Genomic DNA, 21,109 nt, shown 5'->3' with positions numbered 1-21,109 from the left:
TCGCTCGATATATACCTAAAACAATTCCAAGACCGGGACAGATGTGTCATAACCATATGTTATTGCAATTAATCAAGTATTCCTACTGACCAAGGACTAGCGTTTTATCTGCCTGGACTCTCCTCAGAATTTTATGGGTAAAAGATCTCACCCCCTCTTAGGACATATCTGTGCTTCATAAGAGTGAGATAATTTCCGGCCTCCTTTATTTTGCACCACATTACAGCCTATTATTACACAAAGAAACGTCTGTCTCTTAATTTTTTTGGCTCCCTAAATATATTCCAGCAATTCCAGCCAATCTAGATAGGTATTGTAAACTTGGAATATACATAGAGAAGGTTATTCAGGGGCAGCATCATTAAGGAGACAAATACTCCAGATTATAACTTTCTCTTGTCCGATTGGGACCTTCTCAACTTACAATGGATATTGCAGCGCGATGCGGCGGATCTGAATTCCCCAAGGTTTATATGGAGACGGGGTATCGTAACAGTGGCATCGAGTGATAAAATGATGTCAACTGTTCGCCCGTCAGAGGACGAATGACATACATGAAGCAGCATAGATTCGCCAGACCAAGACGCGGAAGATCATGATTTTGAACCGTATATCTTTTGCGCCGAAAACAAAAACTCTACCTTGGCCAATACCCTCAATAAGGGAGAATGTCAAGCCCTTTTTCAACTACGCAGCATTAGCTCGGCACCCACCACGCAGGCATAGATAAATTCAACATACCCATGACCTTATCCCACCTAATTTTCCCTTCTGTGTCTCCGTTATTATCTCTCGTGGCCCATAAGTCCTGTAAAAATGACCGACAATTCCTGGCATTCCCCATGCCGTAACGATGTTCAAAATTCAAAAGCAGAGTATTGATACTGTCCCGGTCGGGGCCACTTGACGCTTCACAGCCTGCTGTGAAGAGTGGTTGGAGTACGGCGATGCCAGGGCACGGTTCACCCAGGAACCGTACTTTGCATATTCGACTAATAATATGCTTTACCGAGCTCTGAACCAAAGGATCAGTAGAAGTTAGGTTGAGAACACGGCGGTATATTGCACTAGTGCGACGTGATGAAAGCTCGTCACGATCGCAAGTCTCTCTGTGCGTGACGCGTCGACGTGGGCTGGAATCTCCGTTCCTGAGGGCCCATCTTTGATGTATGTCATTGATAAGCTGATAGCTTTGATCCAGAATTGAAAGTGGAATGCGATTTTTGGGGTCCGTGTCCGTGAGTATATGATCGTCATCTTGTTGGAGAGCATTATCAGCTTCTATCGCGAGACGGTTGATATCTTTGAATATTGGCCCTAGCGAGGAAGAGAACCCGGCCAGATCATCGATCCCATCGTCACTAATCAGCTTCCGCATCTGAAGGAGAGCTCGAGAATCATTGGGCATGACAAGATTCCCTGTTAACAGGGCAACTGTTTCGATGGACAAGTACCATCGCCAAAGAAGAGACATGGTGCTGGAGAGAGAGCCAAGGCTAGCCTTGCTGTTTTCTAGATATGAGGCAATTACTGCAGTCGTACCCTGCAGATGCGAGCGCCAGGACCCGGGGCTGCGCCCATCCGAAACGAAATCGGCGTGGCAGAGGGTAAGCGTCGTTGCGACGATGGACTCGTCCATGTCTGCTCCGGGTTTGGCCAAAGCCTCCTGCAGCTGACGGAGGCTGGTGACCTTCAAGAGATTGAGCTCTGACATGCTCTGGTCCATGCCGAGAGTCAATCTGTGAGTAGCTGCGAGGCTCAGCAGAGCGCCGAGCAGGTGAGGGGTCTGCATCGCCATGGGTACGAGAACCCGGCAGAACATATCCTGGATTGGCGAATGACACGACATCGATAGAGTTGTACACGATATAAAATGGTCGAGTAACTTCCGCTGCTGTTTTGGCAGCCAGCTGAACTCGAACGGGTTGGACCGGACAGCATCAGGAGTAGGCGGGCTGTATCTGACCAGCCGGCTCTCGAACTCCAGGGGGTCCTCCGAGGTCGATGAAAGCGGCGGAGATACCAGCGAAGCGTCCTTCCCGTTATTGATATCTACTATACACCAGGGACGCAACAAAATTATTAATCACCCCGATATTATGCCAGGATTCTCCCGGAGCTTCAATGCCCGCGAGATATAGAGTGGGGCATACGTTGTGAAATCTGCCCCTGCGACTGTTCCACCATGGCATCCACAGAGCCTAACGAACGCTCTCCCGCTTTAGACCCATAAATAAACGCCGGATTCCCTACATCATGCCCCGGAGAAAGAGAGATGAATTTTAGCCTCATTAACGTGTAATATAGGGCGGAACAAGAGCAGACAAAAACATGGAATAGGTATCCGCCTCAGGCTACGGATCAGACTGAAGAGTGCATATACTCCGTACGTATCAACTTTGTGGGCGGATGACTTACCTGAGGAAGAGACTACCGGCAGCTGGACGAGACTGGGATCGCTCTTCATGCATTCGCCAAACCGGGACTTGGAAAAGGGCCGGCCCCCCCAGGAGAGGCGCATGATGTAGGTACATTGCTTTCCTGCGCGCTCGCACCCTGTGCATGCAGGCTTCTTCTCGTCACACTTGCGATGCCGTTGGCGACACTCAGTGCAACCGGAACGAGATCGCCGTTTCTGCGCATCGGGCTGCATGCCGAAGACGAGTGTCGGACACGAACAAGGGTCGATAGTGAAGCGGCAGCCTCCAAGGAGCCAGCGCCGGGCATCTAGAGGACGGGTTTTGGATGGCTCGTCGGTGGGAAAAAGAAGGGCAAGAGTTTGTTCGCAAAAGTGAGATATCAAACTTCCTGTTCCCTTTTTCCCTTTTGGGCTGCCGCGGGCCATGTAGCCAATCAGAGCTCGCAGGTGGTTGTAAGTTCCTTTTCGGGCTTAGCCTGTACCGCTACTTAGGTAATGATTATGTAATGGATTATGTAAGCCCACAGAAGGCTTTTTGTGTTGTTTTAGTGGGATGAAAAGAAGACTTCAACACGACAAGACTTCGACATGATGATGATGATGTTATTTGTCCGGCTAGAAGTTATAAACGAGTGACTTGGGTGAGGAAACAGACACAATGCAAATGCTGGGTATACTGGTACAAGTCATGTCATCAAGAAACGCCTGTGTCTTCCCAAAAGTTCCTCTCATGATGCTTGACCAGGAGGGATGAAAACAGAAAAAGGACAGGAAAACAAAAGACAGACAGAGATCCCTCTGTCTCATTAAACCGTTCTTCTCTAGCAGTTCTCATTAACCAAGAAAACAGGATAAACGCCGTCAAGGTGAAGCAACATAATTCGATCGACCATTAGATCAACTGCTGCGAAAATCAACAAAATATAACATTACAGAAACGTACAACAGCGGAGAAAGGGAGAGACGAGAGCTAATAGTTCACAGCCTCGATGAGCTCGAACCCGTCGTCGTGGCCGCCATACCCCTCGTTGAGGTCGTCGGGGTCGACCAGGCCGATGAACTCATACTCCCGTGCAAGTTTCTCGGTCTGTTTGGTCTCGAACTTGTCGATAGCTAGAACGACCGCTGCGCTGAGGACATCGCCTCCCTGTGCAGGGCTGGCATACGCGTCAAAGGAGTAGAACAGGTCTGGCTCCCCGGGAGTGGCGGGTGGGTCGAACTCCTCCTCGTCGGACGAAGAGTCGGCTCCACGGGTCTCCCTTACCGCCTGGTCGATCGCATGTTGGATTGACACTTTGACTGGGAGCTTGGAGTTTGAGCCGGCAGCCCTGGATAGCGATGTCTTCGTTAGCTGGAACCCACGAACAGAACAGGCCCACGGCAGAAGAGGGGAAGTGACATACCCGGAGTATTCGAGGAGCGCTCTCGGACGGGGACGGCAGACCTTGACCTCTTTCTGCCCTCTCATGGGGCGAGTATCAGGCACGAACTGTGAAGGGTTGATATTCTTCGGCTTGGTGGAGGTCTTGGTGGCTACGGAACTCTTCCGGGTCTCTCTGGTACGCCCGGCGACGTGGGAGTTGCGAGTCATGGCCACTCGTAGTGTGGTTGCTACTCTCTCTAGATGAAAAGGAATAGAAAGAACGAAACTGAGCGGATAGAGATGGTGATACCTCTTGCCGGGAAGGCAAAGGTGGTCGGCCGAGGCTCACTCGATATAAAGGATTCTACTAACAGAGCGACGGAGTCAAAGGAAAGGATCTGGATCTTGACAACAGCTTTCAGAGAATAGAGAAGATAGGTCTGGTGGATGAGGATGAAGGTCAACTGTCAAACCGGGCCCTCCCCTCTCAGGGTCGATGCCTTTATATAAAAATAACCCCAGCTCACCAACGACGGCGGAGTCACAAGGTGAATCATCCACCAGCACCCTCACTGCCCCTGGTAACGGCGAAACCACGACGATGACGACACAGCAGGCTACGCATGTCACGTGGTGGCTGCCTCGAGTGTATTTTTGGTACGGACGTTACGTGATTACATATTATGTCAGCGTATCTCAAAGATAAGGAAGGCTGGAGGAAGTCGGGAAAAGAAAAGGAGGAGAAAAAAGAAAGAGAAACGAGAGGATGGCTTGTCGATGAGTCAAGACCTACGCTGATAACGGATCATGTTGGCTGCGCCGGACTCCTCCCCCTTCCCCACACGCTCCCGCATATATGAACCACCTTGGGAGGCCTAGGCCACGGCCATATGTAGGCAGCCTCGCGCCCAAAGACTCATCTCAGACGCCCCTGTCCGCCCACAACCTCCTCTCCATGCTTATCATTTGATGATGGCGGCACAGTCGGGCCATGGACTCCTCCGCTCCTGAGATGACTCGTTGCAATTGGCCTCGTTGACATCAATCGGCATTGGCGGTTTGACCATGCCTACCAACTCGTCATCTTCGCTCTACGCCCAGGGTATTCCATCGGAAAAGACAATCACGAATCAGCTCTTCCTGTTCACGCACCAGGCTACAATCAAGCACTCGTCCCTTTCCCCCCTCTTCTCCCAGGGTTGTACAGCTTGCATGCATAGTGAGCATGATTAATGCGGGGAGCTTCGGGAGTTGTTCCTACCTGCTTCCAACCCATCAACTCATGGCACAGCTTGGTCAGTTACGTATGAAGTAGATAACTGGTTTATTTTATTATATCAACCTAAATTCTCCAAAGGCCATCTCCCAAGTACAGTACTATGCATCCTCCCGTTCTAACCCCTGTTCCCAAGACCATCAGCGTCCAGGTCTCCGTCCTCATCGTCTTCATTGGGTAGCCGATCCGGGAACCATCCGAATTGCGCCATATCGACGTAGAACTCGTTCATGCCGTCAGAGCGGACGGAGACGCCTTCTTGCTCGAGAGCTGCCGCCTGCCTAGCAGCCGAACCGGGGCCTCTTGTAACGTGAAACCAAGTATTGTTAACCTTGAGCGGTCCAATAACTGTACATCATCACCAGTTCTATGATGGTAGGAAGGAAGAAGCAGCCTGCATACCGATGGGAAATCATCCCCTTCGAATTGATAACCCGCTGCCACGGTACATTGTCGTTATTATAAAACTCATCCGGGCTCGATGGAAGGTGTTTGAGACAGATGCCAACCTGTCGAGACCGCTGAGCTGTACGTATTTATTCCTTGTCAGAACGCAAACATCCTGTTGACGAGGCAAGCATCTCGACTTACGGCATCCCAGTAGACGAGCGATATGCCCATAGGACGTCACTTTGCCGTAGGGGATCTGCTGGATGGCCTCGTACACTGCATTAAACCACCACTCCGCTTCGTCTGTACGAGCCATGGTTGGAGTGGCTGGCAGTGTTTGGGATACTTCTATAGATGCAGAAGATGTTAGTTGTTTTAACTGGCGAAGAGCGATTGAATACGAGAATGACTCAAGGTTAAATACTTTTCTTGCTTCAACCTCAACCTCAATATTCAAGCTTCTTCAACCTCCAGCTTCAAGCAAGAGATTTGTCACTTCTCATAGCAGATAACGCCTCCTTTTACAGAACTCCTCTCAGTTTTTTTTTCACCCAGCTGTCACTTCACCTTGAACGCCTACTACCACGATAACTTGTCAAGTTATCAGTCTTGCATGCGTCTAGCTATTGCTCTAGATGCTTTCATTCCGTCTCTCTCGCTGCTTTCTCTCATGATATCCATCTACTTCTCTAACGTCTCTCCTTGATACCCTCCTCTATCAGTCAGGCTGATCTTGAAACAGTGAATATGGCACAAAAAAGGAGTCGAGCGACCAAGCTGCCGAGGTTTGCTCTGCCAAATGTCATCAGCAGCCGTGGAGGAGTAGAATGGATGGATGGTATCTCAACACTCGACTTTGACTATTTCCCGCCATTCCAACAAGTCATAGAAGAGCACTTGCTTTCCTCTTCAAACCTCCCGCCATACTACCGGATGCTCTGCGATGCTCAGGCCATGGCATTATCCAGATGGGGCGCCAAAGGAAATATGGCAAAAGAGCTCCTGGGGCTATACTGGCCAGCAGATTTCAACACAGATGGAAAGCTCAAGAGATGTCGCATCTCGTGGAATATCGGGACGCAGGTTCGTCCGGCACAACCTCATTATCTCACACACCAGAGCTGTGGAAGGCCAATGAAGTCTATGCTCGTCCAGACCGTAAGTGAAGAAGCAGATGATGGTGATGATGAATGCGAGGAAGTGGAAAAGAGCCCCGCCAAAGCTGAGCGGCCGTGCAAAGTGGTTCTGATCCACGATACAAAGGAGAGCGAACGCGTGGTTGAGCTTGAATATGAAGTCGACAGGCTAAAGGCCAGCTTGAAACGGTCCCAATCGCAGCTGGAGGGTTTGCGGTCTCAGATGAGCCAAGTTGAAACTGCAATGTCGGTGAGATCAGAGTTGGTCACAAATGCAATCGTCAACTATCATTTCTCTCGAGCGAACCTAGAGCTGTTGGCGCCCGCAATCTCGTCCTTGGTGGATGAGTCTGTCTCTGCCGATGATCTCTCTGAACTTGCCGGCGGTGCTGCTACACTCGACCATCGTGTCAAGGTCATCCAAGAGGTAGCTCGCCGACTGCAGATTCCAATTACTATTCCATCGGAAATTATCGGCGAGCAGGAGGACTCTGACCTGCCGGTTGATCCCAGCTTGACCTAGAGCCTACAGGCAAGGGGTTAATGGCAGCTAACCTCCCTACAGATATTACCTTCCAGTTTTCCCCCAACTTCCTACCATCCAAAATTAGCCAGCAGGCCTTAGAGAATACTGCCCTTGGCCATGCTTCCTGATATGCAAACTTGACTCGCATTGGTTGGATCCGACCTAAGCCCTCTATATAGCTTGACTACCGAGGTTGAAGCGCGGCCCGAGTAAAGGATATCCGGAGCAATATACACTCTTTTGTCCCTGGACCGTTCTGCCATCTTCACCCTTTGCTCGCAGGGGATCTTCTGATACCACTTATCTGCCTCTCCGTTAGGGGTTAAATGTCTAACATAACCAGCTACCCAAACAAACCGGACTTCCCCTCTATCGTGTTTCCCCCTTTGACTAGTTATCTTCCAGCAGCTTAGTTTCTATCAAGGTATATTGAAAACCACTCCTACTTAGAAATGCGTACTTGTATTTGAGAGAGTCTCGTAGCTGAGCAACAGCACACTGTAATAACCGCTGTCCCTACTAGCCCTATCCTTTGGGGGTAGAAACAGTTCCTACACTAGGCCTAAAAGCCTAGTATCTGCCTTAAGCAGAGAAGCCACACCACATCCTCCCTTACCATGAGGCAGAAGCTGTTGTATGACTTCTGCCCCCTTTGTCTTTTGCTAGAAGAACATGCTGACTAAGCTGAGAACTGGCGCTCTTCATGAATAACTAAAAAAAGGATTCGATTGTGACTTCATCACAAGCTCAACATCACATCCAAGCACAATGTCTCTAGCTGACTACCTGGCGAAGAACTACCTAACAGCAGACACGCTATCCTCGGAGCGGCCGAAGAAGAAGCGCAAGAAGAACAAACATGCCGAGGCCGAGGCTGCCAGCGGCGGAGGACTGATAATCGCAGATGACGACCCTCCGTTACTGTCCAGCTCGGCCCAGACGTCGAGATCCAGACGGCCAGGTAGAAATGATTCAGACGAAGACGATGAATTGTCATACGCAGCACGGGGAGGGACAAGCAGCGAGTTTCGAAAATCCAAGTCCTCGCAATGGCGCTCTGTGTCTGGACCACAGCCTCCTACAAATGATGAGCAGATCGCAGCAGACGCGATATTAGCATCTGCAGCTGCGGAGCGGACAGCAGAGATGGAGCCTGATGATGATAGGCCCACGATAGCTGATGAAGACGACTCTACACCACGAATGGAGTCTGGAATGAGAGCCGGTCTGCAGACGGCTGCTGATACTGCGGCCATGGTAGCTGCACAGGAACGACAGCAGGCGCAGGAAGCCGAGAAATTACGAAAGGACAGAAAGAAGAAAGGCAAGCAGGAAGTTGGCTTGGAGTCGGAAACGATCTATCGAGATGCGTCTGGCCGGATAATAAACGTTGCTATGAAGAGGGCCGAAGCGCGCAAGGCAGCGGAGGAGGCCGCCGCTGCCGAACGGGCTGCCAAAGAGGCGTTGACGGGTGATGTGCAGAGGAAGGAGAAGGAGGCTCGCCGTCTGGCGTTGGAGGAAGCGAAGTTTATACCGCTTGCGCGAACGGCGGAGGACGAGGATCTGAATACCGAGCTGAAGTCGAGACAGAGGTGGAATGATCCTGCAGCCGCGTTCTTATCCGAGCCGAAGAGTGCTGGTGCCGGTTCTAGTGCTAGTGCTGGCGCCGGCGGAGGGAAGGTATATAAGGGGCCATCTCCGCCGAATCGATATGGAATTTGGCCGGGCTTCAGGTGGGATGGAGTCGACAGGAGTAACGGGTTTGAACATAAATGGTTCGAGGCACGGAATCGACGGGGCAGGATGGAAAACATGGAATATGCATGGCAGATGGACGAGTAATATTTCTGTCTCCTGGCTATGTCGGCTGGAGGTGGAATTACGCTGGATATACTGCTTCATTAACCCTCCTCTATAAATACGGACGACGATGAAGAAAAGATATATAAACTGCCATATGTATGCAATGAAATTCGTCCAATCATACGTCCTTCACCTATTTTTTAGAGGAAAGAATGCGTTTGTTTAAGTCTGTAGGTCGAGTGAGCGTGAGATGACCTATATCCCAATCCACCCTCCCCCCGAGCCACAGCATTCGTTATCAGCACCCATCATATCAGACAATATATCACCCACCTTAAATACAGCATAATAAGTATAACGAGAACCAACAACACCCTCAGCACTGCAAGGCAAGACACGGCAAAACACTAGCACGACAACTCTATCTAGCCACGATGATCCAATAAATCATTGTAGTTAGTTCATCCCTTTTCCACTCATCCTATCCGAGTACCACCAGCATCTCATTCGGCAAGTCAGGAGTTCGGGGGCCGAGCAACATAATAAGCCAACAATAACGCAGGAGCAGGACGGAGAGCTAAGGTCGAGGGCGGAGGGGGAACAACCAAGGTAAAAACGCCATGTAATTGTTTTTGATGGTGACATATTGAAGCTTCACCTCCTCTTAACCTCGCACGCCCAGCCCTCAATCCCCTCTCCCCTGCTGCCTACGGGGATATTCAGGGAAATGTGATCCATCCCCTTGGTACCGTCGAGATACTTATGACTGGCCATTCCACCTGCATTTGCCCTACGTTCAGGTAGGAGTTCAAGCATAGGTATCAAAAAATCAGACACGGCCTTACTCTCTTCTTCAGAGAAGTGATATTTCTCTCGAAGGACGTCTGGTAATGCCCAATGGCGTAGTCTGTGAATATTGCGGAGCTCTCCCTTCCGGTTGAAGATTTCTTGACTCCATTTTCCGGACAGACAGAGAGATTTCGGAAAAGGACCTAGCAGTTCGATGATCTGAGCAATATGGTCGTCGTCTTTGCCGTATTTGGTGCCAGTCTGGGGGTCAAAGAGATAGTCCCCAGTGATAAGTTCGAATGACTATTAACGTTAGTAGCTGTAAGTTTAAATGGCAGAGTTAGAAGGCTGGTTACCATTGCAGCCATGCTCCAAATGTCAGTACTGGCGCCCCATTTACCACCCAGGATAACTTCCGGCGAGCGGTATTGTCTGGTCTGGATGTCGTTGGTAAAGTGGTGTCCGACCCAGCAGGCGTTGCCAAGATCAGCTATCTTAACAGATATGATATCAATATTATACTGGTCGTCTGCTGCGGCCTGGTTTGTGTCTTTATTAAGGGATATGCCCGAGACTTCGCGTTCAAGGAGGTCGCTATTCGAGTCAGTAGATGGAAGTGGTGGTTGGTATGACAGTGACATTCCAACTTACGTTGTTTTTTCTCTTTGTTTTTGTTTTTCGTCGGCGGCTGCATCCAGTTCTTTTATACCTAGTTTATCTCTCATGGATTGGTGTGCTGGGGTGGTAGGAGTAGCAGAGACTGCGAAGGCGTTAGCTCAAGAAGGAAAAAGCGGATGCAAAATCGAACGTACGAGGTGATTCAGCAAGAACCTGGTTGAGACTGCTATGTGAGCTCTGCATGGATGGAGGAACGTTGCGGAAAGGATCTCCACCGCTAAAGCTGGCACTGAGCGGGCTGGGGAGCGGCTGGCTGCCTGTGATCAGAGTCCTCCGTCTTCGTCGACCGTTTCGATTATCGTCTCTGCTGTCGTTCTTCTTCTCTTCATCCTTGACACAGGACTTGACGATCTGTTCGACATCCCCCACTTCGATGAGAACGTTTTCAGGTTTGAGGTCGGTATGAATAATGCCGCATTCGCGGTGTAGGTAGTCTAGTCCGAGCAGGACCTGCTTGGTTATTTGTTTGACAAGCGGCATGGGGATGCCTCTGTGATTCCAGCGCTTGATGAGACCAAGCAGATTCTCGCCCAGGACCTCAAACACCATGCAAACATGTACTCCGTTAGGGCCACGGTGCTCGAACGAGTCGAGCAGGCTGACAACATGTCTCCGGCCAGGGTGATTGGGGTTGGCATTGTTTATGCGGTTGAGCAGCTTGATCTCATCTATGGCAGTCTCGGTGTAGTGAGCGGCTGAGCGGACAACCTTGAGAGCGACATGTTTCCCCGTCGTGGTGTCGCGGGACAGCCAGACGGTCGAGAAGTGGCCCCAGCCGAGCTTGCGGACGACGATATACCGGCCGTTATTGTAGGACTCGCCCACGGAGACGGGGTGGTAACCACCCTTGCAGTAGTCCTCCGAGTCTTCCTCATCCGCGGCATCGACGTCACCTTCTGATGAGGATGAGGAAGCCCGCGACAGGGGCGAGCTATACGAGTATTTTTGTCTGTCAAAACGTTAGCCGGAGTAGAAAATGTGTAAAGATGAAGGATGAAAATACGCAGACTGGGAGCTGGGCATGGTAGTGGCGGCGGGATCAGACTCTTCGTTGGTGATGATGGGTTTGAGATCAGAGGCCTTCCTGCGTTTCTTTCCCACAGCACCGTTTGCGGCAGCGATAGCAGCCTTCTTCAGGTCACCGCCATTCATCGTCGGGCGCAGGCGTCGAAATGTTCGAGGGGGGGAGGAAGAATGAGGAGGGTTGCCCAGGCGAAGTGCCCAATGGGTTGTGGCTGTGGAGGGCAGAGGCGGGACTATGGAGAAGGCTTTCGACAGGCCAATTCTACACGCAGGCCGGAATTCTCGGCGCTAGAGAGAGCATCAGGAAGCAGACGACTGGAGATGAAGCCGGTGAAGCTGAGGAGATGGCAGATGTTGCTGTAGAAAGTTGAATATTAAGCGCTGGTGGGGGGTTATTTATATATAGAGAGGCTGGTGGAGGCGCAGATCACGCTGGCAAGGAAAGCCAGGAAAACAGACGACAGAGAGCAGCGAGAGAACGGTCGGTAGATGCGGATGGTGAAGCCGTAGAGGTTGGTGTAGTTTGTAGTTTGTCGTTGAAGTTGAAGTCGAAAGTTGAAGTTGAAAAGTTGGCCCAAAAAGGCAAAAGCGACAACATCGACACTTTTTTCCTTCGTTTTACACTCAAACAACTACAAGCAACATACCACACTACGAACAGCAATATCTACAAGACAGAAATACAGGACAGACGTTAAGATGACGCTGCCTGGCGAGTGAGATAGTCGACAACTCTATACAAAATTTCCCAGCCAGCGTCCCAAAGGTCAGGATGCCGCCGTGGGACCCGCCATCGCTAGGGACTCAGCTGCTGGCATCACCACTCATCTGCGTGCTACGGCCGGTCTACGGGCTTCTGTCTGCCCTGCGCGCGCCGCCGTACACTCGTTCGGCCTCGCAGCCGGTCGTCCGAGTCGTCTGCCTGTCGGACACGCACTCGCAGCACCGTTCATTGGGGGAGATACCAGACGGTGACCTGCTTATCCACGCCGGTGATCTGACTGATCTGGGGACTCCGGCCCAGATACAGGAGGCTGCAGACTGGTTGAACTCGCTGCCACATCGACACAAGGTAGTCGTGGCCGGGAACCATGACGGATGGCTGGACGAGGGCGTTCGGGGAAAGATAGCAGCCGCCAACGGGAACGTAGACTTGACGACAACAATCAACTGGGGACAGATACATTATCTGCAGAACTCCTCTGTGACATTGACATTTGGACCGTCTGGCTCGAGTCCATCGGTGACTCGCCACCTTACGGTCCATGGGATACCACAGGTGCCGCAGCTGGAGCCGCACGTTACGATACACGCGTTCCAGTACCCGCCATACCAAGTTGGACTGCCGTGGCCGACGGCCCCGCCGGCAGAGACAGATATACTGGTGTCTCACAGCCCGCCGTTGCACCACGGGGACCTGTTTCCGAACAGCATCGGGTGTGCACACCTGCTCGAGGCTGCGTGGCGGGTGAGGCCGGCGCTGTATGTCTTCGGACACACCCACGGCGGCCGAGGGGTGGAGAGGGTGTACTATGACGATGCACAGCGGGCGTGGGAGATGCTGTGCCATCGACGGCGGGAAGGAGGCTGGCTGTGGTCTCGCGGGGAGCGAGGGTGGGCGTGGTGGCTGTTTCGACGGTGGTCGGTGGTCAGGGACCTGGTGAGCGTGTGCTGGGCGTGGAGGGATGCAGTTCGAGTGGTGTTTGGGGCCGTGGTGGGAGTTATCTGGACCAGAATCTGGGGAGGAGAACGGCCGTTGGGCAGGGAAGGGTGGATGGTCAACCCGGCCTGCATGGATGTCAGGGGACAGAGGATCGTGGCTGGGCCGATAATAGTAGACTTGTAATTTTATACATCTATACATTCATCACAGCATCATCACAGCATACAACCATGTTCCAGGGATATATCTACCATGTATATACAAAAAAAAAAAAAAAAAAAAAAGAGGAACAGACGAGAACAAAAGCAAAAGAAAAAGGGTATTATTATTATTATAGCTTCGAGTTTGAAATGGGTCTCTCCCTGGGAAGGGTCAACGGCTCATAGACACTGCGGGAAAGATGGTCAACAGGGCCCGAGACAGAGTGTACAGACAGCCCTCTGGTATCAAGCAAGTCTGGGCCGAGCTGGTCGATGCTGGTACATCCAAGCAGACGCATGTTCATCTCCATCTCGTCTTTGAGCAGCTGCATTGCCTTCTCGACGCCCTCCGTCCCGTACGCACTCATGGCATAGAGGAACGGCCGTCCGATGCCCACGCCCTTTGCGCCCAGACAGACGGCCTTGATGATGTCCGAGGCTCGCCTGATGCCGCCGTCGATGTAGACTTCAATCTTACGCTCCCAGCCTCGGGCACGCAGGGCCGGCATGACCTCAGCAAGCAGCTCGATGGCGGAGGGCGCGTACTCTAGCTGCCTGCCGCCGTGGTTGGAGAGGACGACGGCGTCGATGCCCGCCTCGACGGCACGCAGGACGTCGTCCACGCGCTGGACACCCTTGAGGGCAATGGGCATGGAGGTGAGCGAGCGGAAGTAGGGGAGGTCCTTCCAGGACAGGCTGGGGTCGATGAACGAGGATATGGCGCGTGCAGCGCCCTGAGAGCGGTCGACGGTGCCCGAGGTGCTGGCCTGGACGTTTGAGCCTTGCTCGGCGAACTTGGAGCGCATGTCCTTCTCCCGACGGCCGAGCTGGGGAGCGTCCACGGTGATGAAGAGCCCCTTGCATCCACGGGCCTCGGCATGCTCGACGATGCGGCGGGTGATGTCCCTGTCCTTGTTGACGTAGAGCTGCAGCCACTGTGTCTGGCGGGGGGTCTTTGCATCGACTATCTGGTCGAAGGAGCAAGATGCCAGGGTGGGAATCATCTGGATGACGTCGTGGGTGGCCGAGGCACGCGTGAGACAGACCTCGCCGTCCGGATGGCCCAGCTTGCCCAGGGCCGTGGCCGTGACGTAGAAGGGGACGGAGACGGGGGTTCCCAGCATCGTCGTCGAGATGGAGACCTGCTCGACGTCCACGAGGATGCGCGGCCGGAACCAGATCTTATGGAATGCCGTATGGTTTTCCCTCATTGTCTGCACAATTAGTACATACACATATACTTGTATAGGGAATAGGTACGTACCATCTCGTCTTCTGTGCCGCTGGAGTAGTAGCCCCATGCGGTCTTCTTCATGACCCTGCTGGCGACGGCCTCAAAGTCCATCAGGTTGTAGCACTGGTCGAGTGAGGGCATCCTCCTGATCCGCTCGAGACGCTGCTCCTCCTCCGGGTCGACAGCCTTCTTCTCCTGCGCCATGGAGGCCATGTCGACGGGGCCAAGGTGCTTGGAGCGGTCGAGATACTTGTCCAGCGTGTCTGGCGGGTGAACAGGGTCGAACTCGGCCGTGGCATCTTTACCGGCGTGCTTGAGGATGATCTGCTGGCCCCCGGGGTGTTCTTCTCCAGTCAGCCTCCAATACATCCATCACCTCTTATGCAATAAGGGGGAAACGGCCTACCGGGGAGAAAGTCCGTCACGTCGTATGCGTGGCCATGGACGACGACCCAGCAGGACGACGGCGAGCTGTGCTTTGCTATCTCTTCGCCGGTAAGCTTGCCCATCTCTTCTCTCTTTTCCGTCTCTCTCTCTCTCACTCTCTGTCCGTCTTCTGTCTTCTATGGCCAATTGCAAATGGTCGTATATCGTGTATATCGTGTATATCGTGGTGTACCGTGGTGTACCGTGGCTATCTACCGGTCAGTTAGGGAGACGGCATGAACAAGACAGCTTTTTATAAGAAGACATGGCCGTCTCGCACGAGAGGCGCTTCGGGGAAGAAGAAGAAGAAGACGACTGCGATGATGGCAAAGAAGAAGAACTAGAGAAGCTCAATCATCCACTCTGCGCGATTGTTCTTCTTCTTCATCCTCGGCTTTCTTGCTTGCTCGTGGAAGTTTCTTACAACTCACAGTCAACAGCTAAAGAGATACAAAGAGCAGACGGCAAGACGTCCAGACAGAAGGAAAAAGAACACGGATCTAGATGCATGAAGGCTCCGTCGACCTCTGGATGCTCCCGTCTATGCATCCAGATGGGCAGAAAGATATAAGGGAAGCCGGAGTGCGGCCGACGGAGAACAGCCGCCGTTTCATCTTCTTGCTTCGATCCGCAACCCCCAGGGATGGGTTATTATTACATGTATATTACCAGGGTGGCCAGCAGGTAGACAGCAGTACGACGTACGCAGTAGCATTGTAGATATAGATCTGTCGTGCCGCCCCAGCATGTAAGCCGACGATGAGAACCAGGATCAAGCCTGCAGGGAAGCGATGTTTCATCAAGGGGCTCTCGTGCATGGAGAAACTTCTCGTCGCCGTCGCGAAGAAACCCGTCAACACATACGATGTAGACATGAGCAACAGCCTGGAAGCCAAGATAGTCGTCCTCGGGGCGCAAGGTAGGTCTCCCTCCCTCCCTCTGTATGCGTATGTATGTATGTATGTGCTGACGGCGCGGTAGGAGTGGGAAAGACGTCGCTGGTGCAGCGGTACGTGAGAAACTCGTTCAGCAGCGCGGCGCCGGCGTCGACGGTGGGCGCCTCCTTCGTCACCAAGCGCGTCCTGGACTCGACCTCAGACACCGTCGTCCGTCTGCAGATATGGGACACCGCCGGCCAGGAGCGGTTCCGCAGCATATCTCGTCTCTACTACCGCGGAGCCCACGCCGGCCTGCTCTGCTACGACATCACGGACGAGCGCAGCTTCGACGAGATGCGCGGCTGGCTGCTCGAGCTCAAGCAGAACCTCTTTCCCGGTGACGGCGGCGACGGGCAGGACCGCTGGCCGCTCGTCATCCACGTCGTCGGTACAAAGTCAGATATCGTGGCGGACGACCCGGCCCGTCGTCGGGTCCCCTTTGAACGTACCATAGCCTACGTTGCCGAGCAGCTCTATCCCTCCCAGGCGTCGACTCCGCCCCCCAGCTCAGGTATCGGGAGCGCCTATCATAACAACAGCAGCAGCAACAACAACAACAACAACAATAGCAACGGCAACAACTACAGCAATAGTGTGATGGCGCCGGACAGCCAGAGGAACAGCGGTTTCTGGGCCCAGGACATCGGATGGGACTGCTGCCACGAGATCAGCAGCAAGGACGGCGAGGGCATCGACGAGGTCTTCCGTGTCATCACTCGCAAGCTGGTCGAGCAGCGCAGCCGGCGGGAGCGGGCGGCTGATGCAGTCCACCAGGCTTCTTCCTCCGGCAGCAGCATGAGGGCCAGGTCGCGGGCGGGACGGACCTCTGGCGACGCGGACAAGCGTCGCAGCTGGCTCAGCTTCCCTCCCGCCCTCGTCGGGGACGCAGACGAAGATGCAGAGCAGGAGGCGGACGGAGGACTCATCCTCACCACCCCGCGGAAGAGGTGCTGCTGAACTCTTAATACTCTTTCATAACGATTCTCTTCTTCTTCTTCTTCTTCTACGGAGTTTGGCGTGACAGACGGAGCACCACTGCATGGACGGTCATTTCAAGCACTCTCTGGTTAAATCTACAGCACTTCGGGCATCTCAGGCGCTTCTCTCTTCCTCTAAACAGGATAAATGCATTTAGTCTCATATTAGCATGAATTTGATGATCTCTCTTATGACCGTGACTTTTATGACCATGACTTTTATGACCATGACTTTGGATGCAGTTCGTATTTCGTCTCAACACAAACAGTAAAGGCAACATGGATACCCACGAAGACATTGAGCTCTCCCAAGAGACCCAAGCTCGTGTTCGCAGACAAGTAGGAACAGAAGAGAAAAAGACCGTCAGAGTCCTGGCAGCGGCCTTTTGCTTTCTCGTCGCGGGCGTCAACGACGGCAGCTTGGGCGCCCTCGTCCCTTACCTGCTGCGCTCCTACGGCCTCACCCCGTCGTCCATCGGCCTCATCTGGGGGCTCTCCTTCATCGGATGGCTCCTCGCCGCTCTCACGGGGAGTTGGATGCGCTCTGCCACCGGCCTGGGAGGAGCCCTCGTCGCCGGTGCCGCTGCTCAGCTCGCTGCTCACCTCCTCAGGTTCTGGGTAGGCATCTCTCCATGTAACTACCACTTATATATGCATAACGTATATATACTAACAAGATAGACGCCGCCATTTGCGCTGTTCGCAGTCGCCTTCGTCTTCGCGGCGCTGGGCCAGGGATACCAGGACGCGCAGGCAAACGTCTTCGTGGCCGGGCTGGAGGGCGCCCATCGCTGGCTGGGACTGATACATGCTAGCTACAGTGCCGGGTGTCTCGTTGGACCGCTGCTGGCATCCCTCGTGGCCACTCATACCGGTCAATGGATGTACTTCTATCTCGTCCCCGGTGGGCTCGGCCTGGTCAACCTGGCGCTGGCCTGGTGGGCGTTTAGAGAGCACGTCTGCGTCTCGATATCATGGACTACCAATACTCCTGCTTCTACCGCTGATGTTGCTTCTACTGCTGCTGCTCTTGAAGAGAGGAGGGAAGGAAGAGTGTGGACGGAGATGAAGCTCACGCTGCAGTGTAGACCCGTCTGGCTGCTCAGCCTGTTCTACTTTTTCTATCTCGGCGTTGCCATCACCGTTGGAGGTACGTACCTCTATCTTACAGCAAGAAGAAGAGGCTAATAATGATAATGAACAGGCTGGCTGGTGGAATATCTCGTCCAAGAACGGCAGGGAGAGCTCTCGCGTGTGGGATATGTGCCTACAGGCTACTTTGGTGGCATCATGCTCGGCCGTCTCCTCCTGGCTGAACCGGCCCACCGATTAGGCGAGAAGCCAGTGATATTGGTCTGCTCGCTCTGCTGCCTCGCCCTGCAGGTCGTCTTCTGGCGTGTCAACAACATCGTCGCTGACAGCGTGGTCGTCAGCGTCTTTGGCTTCTTGTCCGGGCCTTTCTTCGCATCCGTATGTCTTCCCACTGCCCCTTCTACATATATTGTATATAGGATAACTAACCATTGCAGGGAATGTCCGTTGCATCCAAGCTGATACCATCGAATATCCATACCGCAGCACTAGGTAGGATATCCCACCACGTATCATTGTAACGAATACTAACACCACGACAGGGCTCATCTTTGTGGTCGCGCAGGCTGGTGGGACTGTGTTTCCAGCTATCACCGGGGCCATCGCTTCAAAGGCAGGCGTCAGCGTCCTGCAGCCCATACTAGTCGGTCTCATCGTGCTCATGGGACTCAGCTGGGTCCTCGTTCCAGGCGTCGACAGGAAGCGAGACTAGCCCCGTCTGTCGTTAACCCCCTTTCACTAGGTGAAAGCATGTCGACCTAACCCTAAGTATCCACCAAATATTAGGTATATAGGCTTGGATGGTTAAAGCAGAGTGCGAGAGTAAGTAGCTTGTATAATCCAAGGAGTTCAAATCAAGAGTCGTAGAGTATTTGCTTATGTAACCCACTGACAGTATAGAGAGTCACGTGCGGGTTTAACGGATCAACTATAATACGAAAGCACGGACTTTATCTTACGTAAGTATTTATTAATCAGCAAAGCAAAGCGGCGGCTTATATAATCAATCCGGGGGTTTTTGATGGCGCCTGAACGGCTTCAAACTGTAAAGACAAACAACAACTTCGAGATATACAACAGTCAACGGGGTTTTGCTTGAGTGCATCTAGTTTTGAACTGCATATAAAAACTTATTAAAGGGCTTATAATATCATTTTCAGACCTCTGGAGGCACCAACTCACCACACATCTGCATATCGAAACATCCGCCCTCTCGGAAAACACTCACCGATACTATGAAGCTCTTCTACATCGGAGTATGTAGGAACACACGAACCTGGCTCGATGCAGTACTAACGATACGAAATCTAGATCTTGCGAAATGAAGACAGGCCTGCTGTCGAACTATGCCGTGAGATGGATCTCAGCAGCTTTTCCCGCTTCACAAGGGACAGGTAATGACAGACCGGCGCCCCCCCCCTATTCCTCTGGCATATCAGCTAACAGAATCACCCTATCTATAGCTACGGCGAATTCATGACCCTCTTCTGTAAGACAGTTGCTGAACGCACACGCCCCGGACAGAGACAAGACATCGAGGAGAAATCGTACACATTCCACGTCTACGGCCGGTCCGAAGGCGTAGCGGGCGTCATCATTTCAGACCCGGACTACCCTGCCCTCGTAGCTCATCAGCTTCTCTCCAAGATCGTCGATGAGTTCCTCGTCAAGCACCCTCGCACATCCTTTATTGGCAAGGACGTAGGTGGTCCTCTTGACTTCCCGGAGTTGAAGGAATACCTTGTCAAATACCAGGATCCCACCCAGGCAGATAGCATCATGAAGATCCAGAAGGAGCTGGATGAAACCAAGATTGTTCTGCACAAGACTATTGAGAGCGTGCTGGAAAGAGGGGAGAAGATTGACAGCCTGTGAGTGCCTCCATCTACATGTTATGCTTTGGCTCCTTGGGTGGTCTTCTAACTTCACTAGTGTTGCAAAGAGTGATGGTCTAAGTGCGCAGAGTAAGATGTTTTATGGCCAGGCCAAGAAGCAGAATAGCTGCTGCGTTGTTATGTAAATGAGCTTGCTATGGTGGTTCCCCTCATGATACACCCCTTTTACGATTATGGCTTTCCCCTGAAGGTATTGCTAGTTTTCTCTATTCCACGATCACTAATTGCTGTCTTTTACCTTGCATAGGCTGCATCTAAACTATTCAAGATCTACATAATGTTGATGTTTTTTTTTTTCATACAATAATAAACATATAACTTGTATCGCTAAACCCCTTCAATTAACACTGTATATACAATCGCTACTGACAACAATGGAATATCCCAGCTAAACAGAAAAGAAAACGCTTGCAATGGTATTGAGATAAAGAGAGAGAAAAAAAAAGAAAGGACAAAAAAAGCATGTCTACATCAAACCATTAACCAAGAGTCATTCATACATGAGCTACCCCCCTACTTCGGCTACGGTGGGTATATTGATATCGAAATCCTCGGAATCATCAGCGATACGGCCAAGAATACACCTGGTCCAGTCCAAAAGCGGCTGGCTCGGCTTTTTCCTGTCCCAAGCATACCCTCTCCCCCCATGTTCTCGCAGATGTTCCATGAAGGTGTCTAGGTTGCCGTATATCGGAGCGGGTCCATGGTTCTGGGCGCTGCAGAAAATACACCCGAACCCACATACTACCTTATCCGTCGGTTTGGAAGGCCTGCACTCAACGTGGGATTTGGCTAGGAAGATCCAGCGGTACCTGTTTCCGCTCGGTCCGTGGAGGCGAACTGTCTGGTCAAACATCTGAAGGACACGCATGCCCTGGATGATGGACGTTTTGACTGGGCCGAGCATGGAGGACAAGACGGGGGCTTTTCCGCTGAACTTGGACTCCTGTACGATTCCTTCAAAGGAGCACTTGGAGCAGTGCCAGGAGCTTTGGAGCATGTACATGCCTACAGGACGGTTGTCGATGCGGAACGAGTTCTTCATGCTGTTTTGCAGACGCCAGGCGCCCTTGCAGAAGCCTGCATAGTTATTTTCTTCCGTGGGCAGGTAGAGGTCAGGCGGAGGTAGGATGGCCTGCTGGTTTGCAGCGCTGTTTTTGCCTGAAGCTGAGCGGGCAAAGGGCTTCTTCTACTTGAACATGGGCAGCGAGATACCGCCCTGTGAGGAAGATGAGTGGGAGAAGTGCTTTCGTTCGGGGTGGGGGCCCTTTCGGGGATCGT

At 52.4% G+C, this 21,109-nt stretch overlaps 12 protein-coding genes across 12 annotated transcripts; 6 read left to right on the top strand and 6 right to left on the bottom strand.

Moving 5' to 3' along the window:
* Window positions 1-273: 273 nt before the first annotated feature.
* On the bottom strand, window positions 274-2,187 carry MCYG_02718 (conserved hypothetical protein; the record flags this gene model as incomplete). Its single annotated transcript, XM_002849738.1, has 5 exons — window positions 274-302; window positions 425-523; window positions 555-614; window positions 742-2,055; window positions 2,154-2,187. The coding sequence occupies 5 exons, from the start codon at window positions 2,185-2,187 to the stop codon at window positions 274-276; spliced, it is 1,536 nt and encodes a 511-aa protein (XP_002849784.1).
* A 1,202-nt stretch (window positions 2,188-3,389) lies between these two features.
* MCYG_02717 (conserved hypothetical protein) lies at window positions 3,390-4,010 on the bottom strand (the record flags this gene model as incomplete). The annotated part of the gene is made up of 2 exons (XM_002849737.1): window positions 3,390-3,747; window positions 3,823-4,010. The coding sequence occupies 2 exons, from the start codon at window positions 4,008-4,010 to the stop codon at window positions 3,390-3,392; spliced, it is 546 nt and encodes a 181-aa protein (XP_002849783.1).
* Window positions 4,011-5,176: 1,166 nt separating this feature from the next.
* MCYG_02716 (MGMT family protein) lies at window positions 5,177-5,764 on the bottom strand (the record flags this gene model as incomplete). The annotated part of the gene is made up of 3 exons (XM_002849736.1): window positions 5,177-5,360; window positions 5,461-5,584; window positions 5,650-5,764. 3 exons carry the CDS (start codon window positions 5,762-5,764, stop codon window positions 5,177-5,179), a joined length of 423 nt encoding a protein of 140 aa, XP_002849782.1.
* A 431-nt stretch (window positions 5,765-6,195) lies between these two features.
* MCYG_02715 (conserved hypothetical protein) lies at window positions 6,196-7,107 on the top strand (the record flags this gene model as incomplete). Its single annotated transcript, XM_002849735.1, has 1 exon — window positions 6,196-7,107. One exon carries the CDS (start codon window positions 6,196-6,198, stop codon window positions 7,105-7,107), a length of 912 nt encoding a protein of 303 aa, XP_002849781.1.
* Window positions 7,108-7,878: 771 nt separating this feature from the next.
* On the top strand, window positions 7,879-8,952 carry MCYG_02714 (pre-mRNA-splicing factor cwc26; the record flags this gene model as incomplete). The annotated part of the gene is made up of 1 exon (XM_002849734.1): window positions 7,879-8,952. The coding sequence occupies one exon, from the start codon at window positions 7,879-7,881 to the stop codon at window positions 8,950-8,952; it is 1,074 nt and encodes a 357-aa protein (XP_002849780.1).
* Window positions 8,953-9,567: 615 nt separating this feature from the next.
* MCYG_02713 (protein kinase dsk1) lies at window positions 9,568-11,532 on the bottom strand (the record flags this gene model as incomplete). The annotated part of the gene is made up of 5 exons (XM_002849733.1): window positions 9,568-10,005; window positions 10,059-10,296; window positions 10,354-10,462; window positions 10,515-11,311; window positions 11,384-11,532. 5 exons carry the CDS (start codon window positions 11,530-11,532, stop codon window positions 9,568-9,570), a joined length of 1,731 nt encoding a protein of 576 aa, XP_002849779.1.
* A 643-nt stretch (window positions 11,533-12,175) lies between these two features.
* Window positions 12,176-13,249, top strand: MCYG_02712 (UPF0046 protein; the record flags this gene model as incomplete). The annotated part of the gene is made up of 1 exon (XM_002849732.1): window positions 12,176-13,249. The coding sequence occupies one exon, from the start codon at window positions 12,176-12,178 to the stop codon at window positions 13,247-13,249; it is 1,074 nt and encodes a 357-aa protein (XP_002849778.1).
* Window positions 13,250-13,397: 148 nt separating this feature from the next.
* Window positions 13,398-15,009, bottom strand: MCYG_02711 (cytochrome b2; the record flags this gene model as incomplete). The annotated part of the gene is made up of 3 exons (XM_002849731.1): window positions 13,398-14,480; window positions 14,531-14,847; window positions 14,907-15,009. The coding sequence occupies 3 exons, from the start codon at window positions 15,007-15,009 to the stop codon at window positions 13,398-13,400; spliced, it is 1,503 nt and encodes a 500-aa protein (XP_002849777.1).
* A 733-nt stretch (window positions 15,010-15,742) lies between these two features.
* Window positions 15,743-16,821, top strand: MCYG_02710 (ras-like GTP-binding protein RYL2; the record flags this gene model as incomplete). Its single annotated transcript, XM_002849730.1, has 3 exons — window positions 15,743-15,845; window positions 15,908-15,935; window positions 15,960-16,821. 3 exons carry the CDS (start codon window positions 15,743-15,745, stop codon window positions 16,819-16,821), a joined length of 993 nt encoding a protein of 330 aa, XP_002849776.1.
* Window positions 16,822-17,120: 299 nt separating this feature from the next.
* MCYG_02709 (conserved hypothetical protein) lies at window positions 17,121-18,645 on the top strand (the record flags this gene model as incomplete). Its single annotated transcript, XM_002849729.1, has 5 exons — window positions 17,121-17,459; window positions 17,523-17,991; window positions 18,046-18,311; window positions 18,371-18,425; window positions 18,476-18,645. 5 exons carry the CDS (start codon window positions 17,121-17,123, stop codon window positions 18,643-18,645), a joined length of 1,299 nt encoding a protein of 432 aa, XP_002849775.1.
* A 523-nt stretch (window positions 18,646-19,168) lies between these two features.
* On the top strand, window positions 19,169-19,953 carry MCYG_02708 (synaptobrevin; the record flags this gene model as incomplete). Its single annotated transcript, XM_002849728.1, has 4 exons — window positions 19,169-19,189; window positions 19,245-19,327; window positions 19,397-19,804; window positions 19,866-19,953. The coding sequence occupies 4 exons, from the start codon at window positions 19,169-19,171 to the stop codon at window positions 19,951-19,953; spliced, it is 600 nt and encodes a 199-aa protein (XP_002849774.1).
* Window positions 19,954-20,333: 380 nt separating this feature from the next.
* On the bottom strand, window positions 20,334-20,885 carry MCYG_02707 (conserved hypothetical protein; the record flags this gene model as incomplete). Its single annotated transcript, XM_002849727.1, has 1 exon — window positions 20,334-20,885. The coding sequence occupies one exon, from the start codon at window positions 20,871-20,873 to the stop codon at window positions 20,334-20,336; it is 540 nt and encodes a 179-aa protein (XP_002849773.1).
* Window positions 20,886-21,109: the final 224 nt, after the last annotated feature.

Source organism: Microsporum canis, genomic scaffold, assembly GCF_000151145.1.
Source record: "Microsporum canis CBS 113480 supercont1.2 genomic scaffold, whole genome shotgun sequence".
Taxonomy (NCBI): domain Eukaryota; kingdom Fungi; phylum Ascomycota; class Eurotiomycetes; order Onygenales; family Arthrodermataceae; genus Microsporum; species Microsporum canis.
Note: the sequence above shows the minus strand (reverse complement) of the source record. Positions and strands in the feature narration are given on the sequence as shown.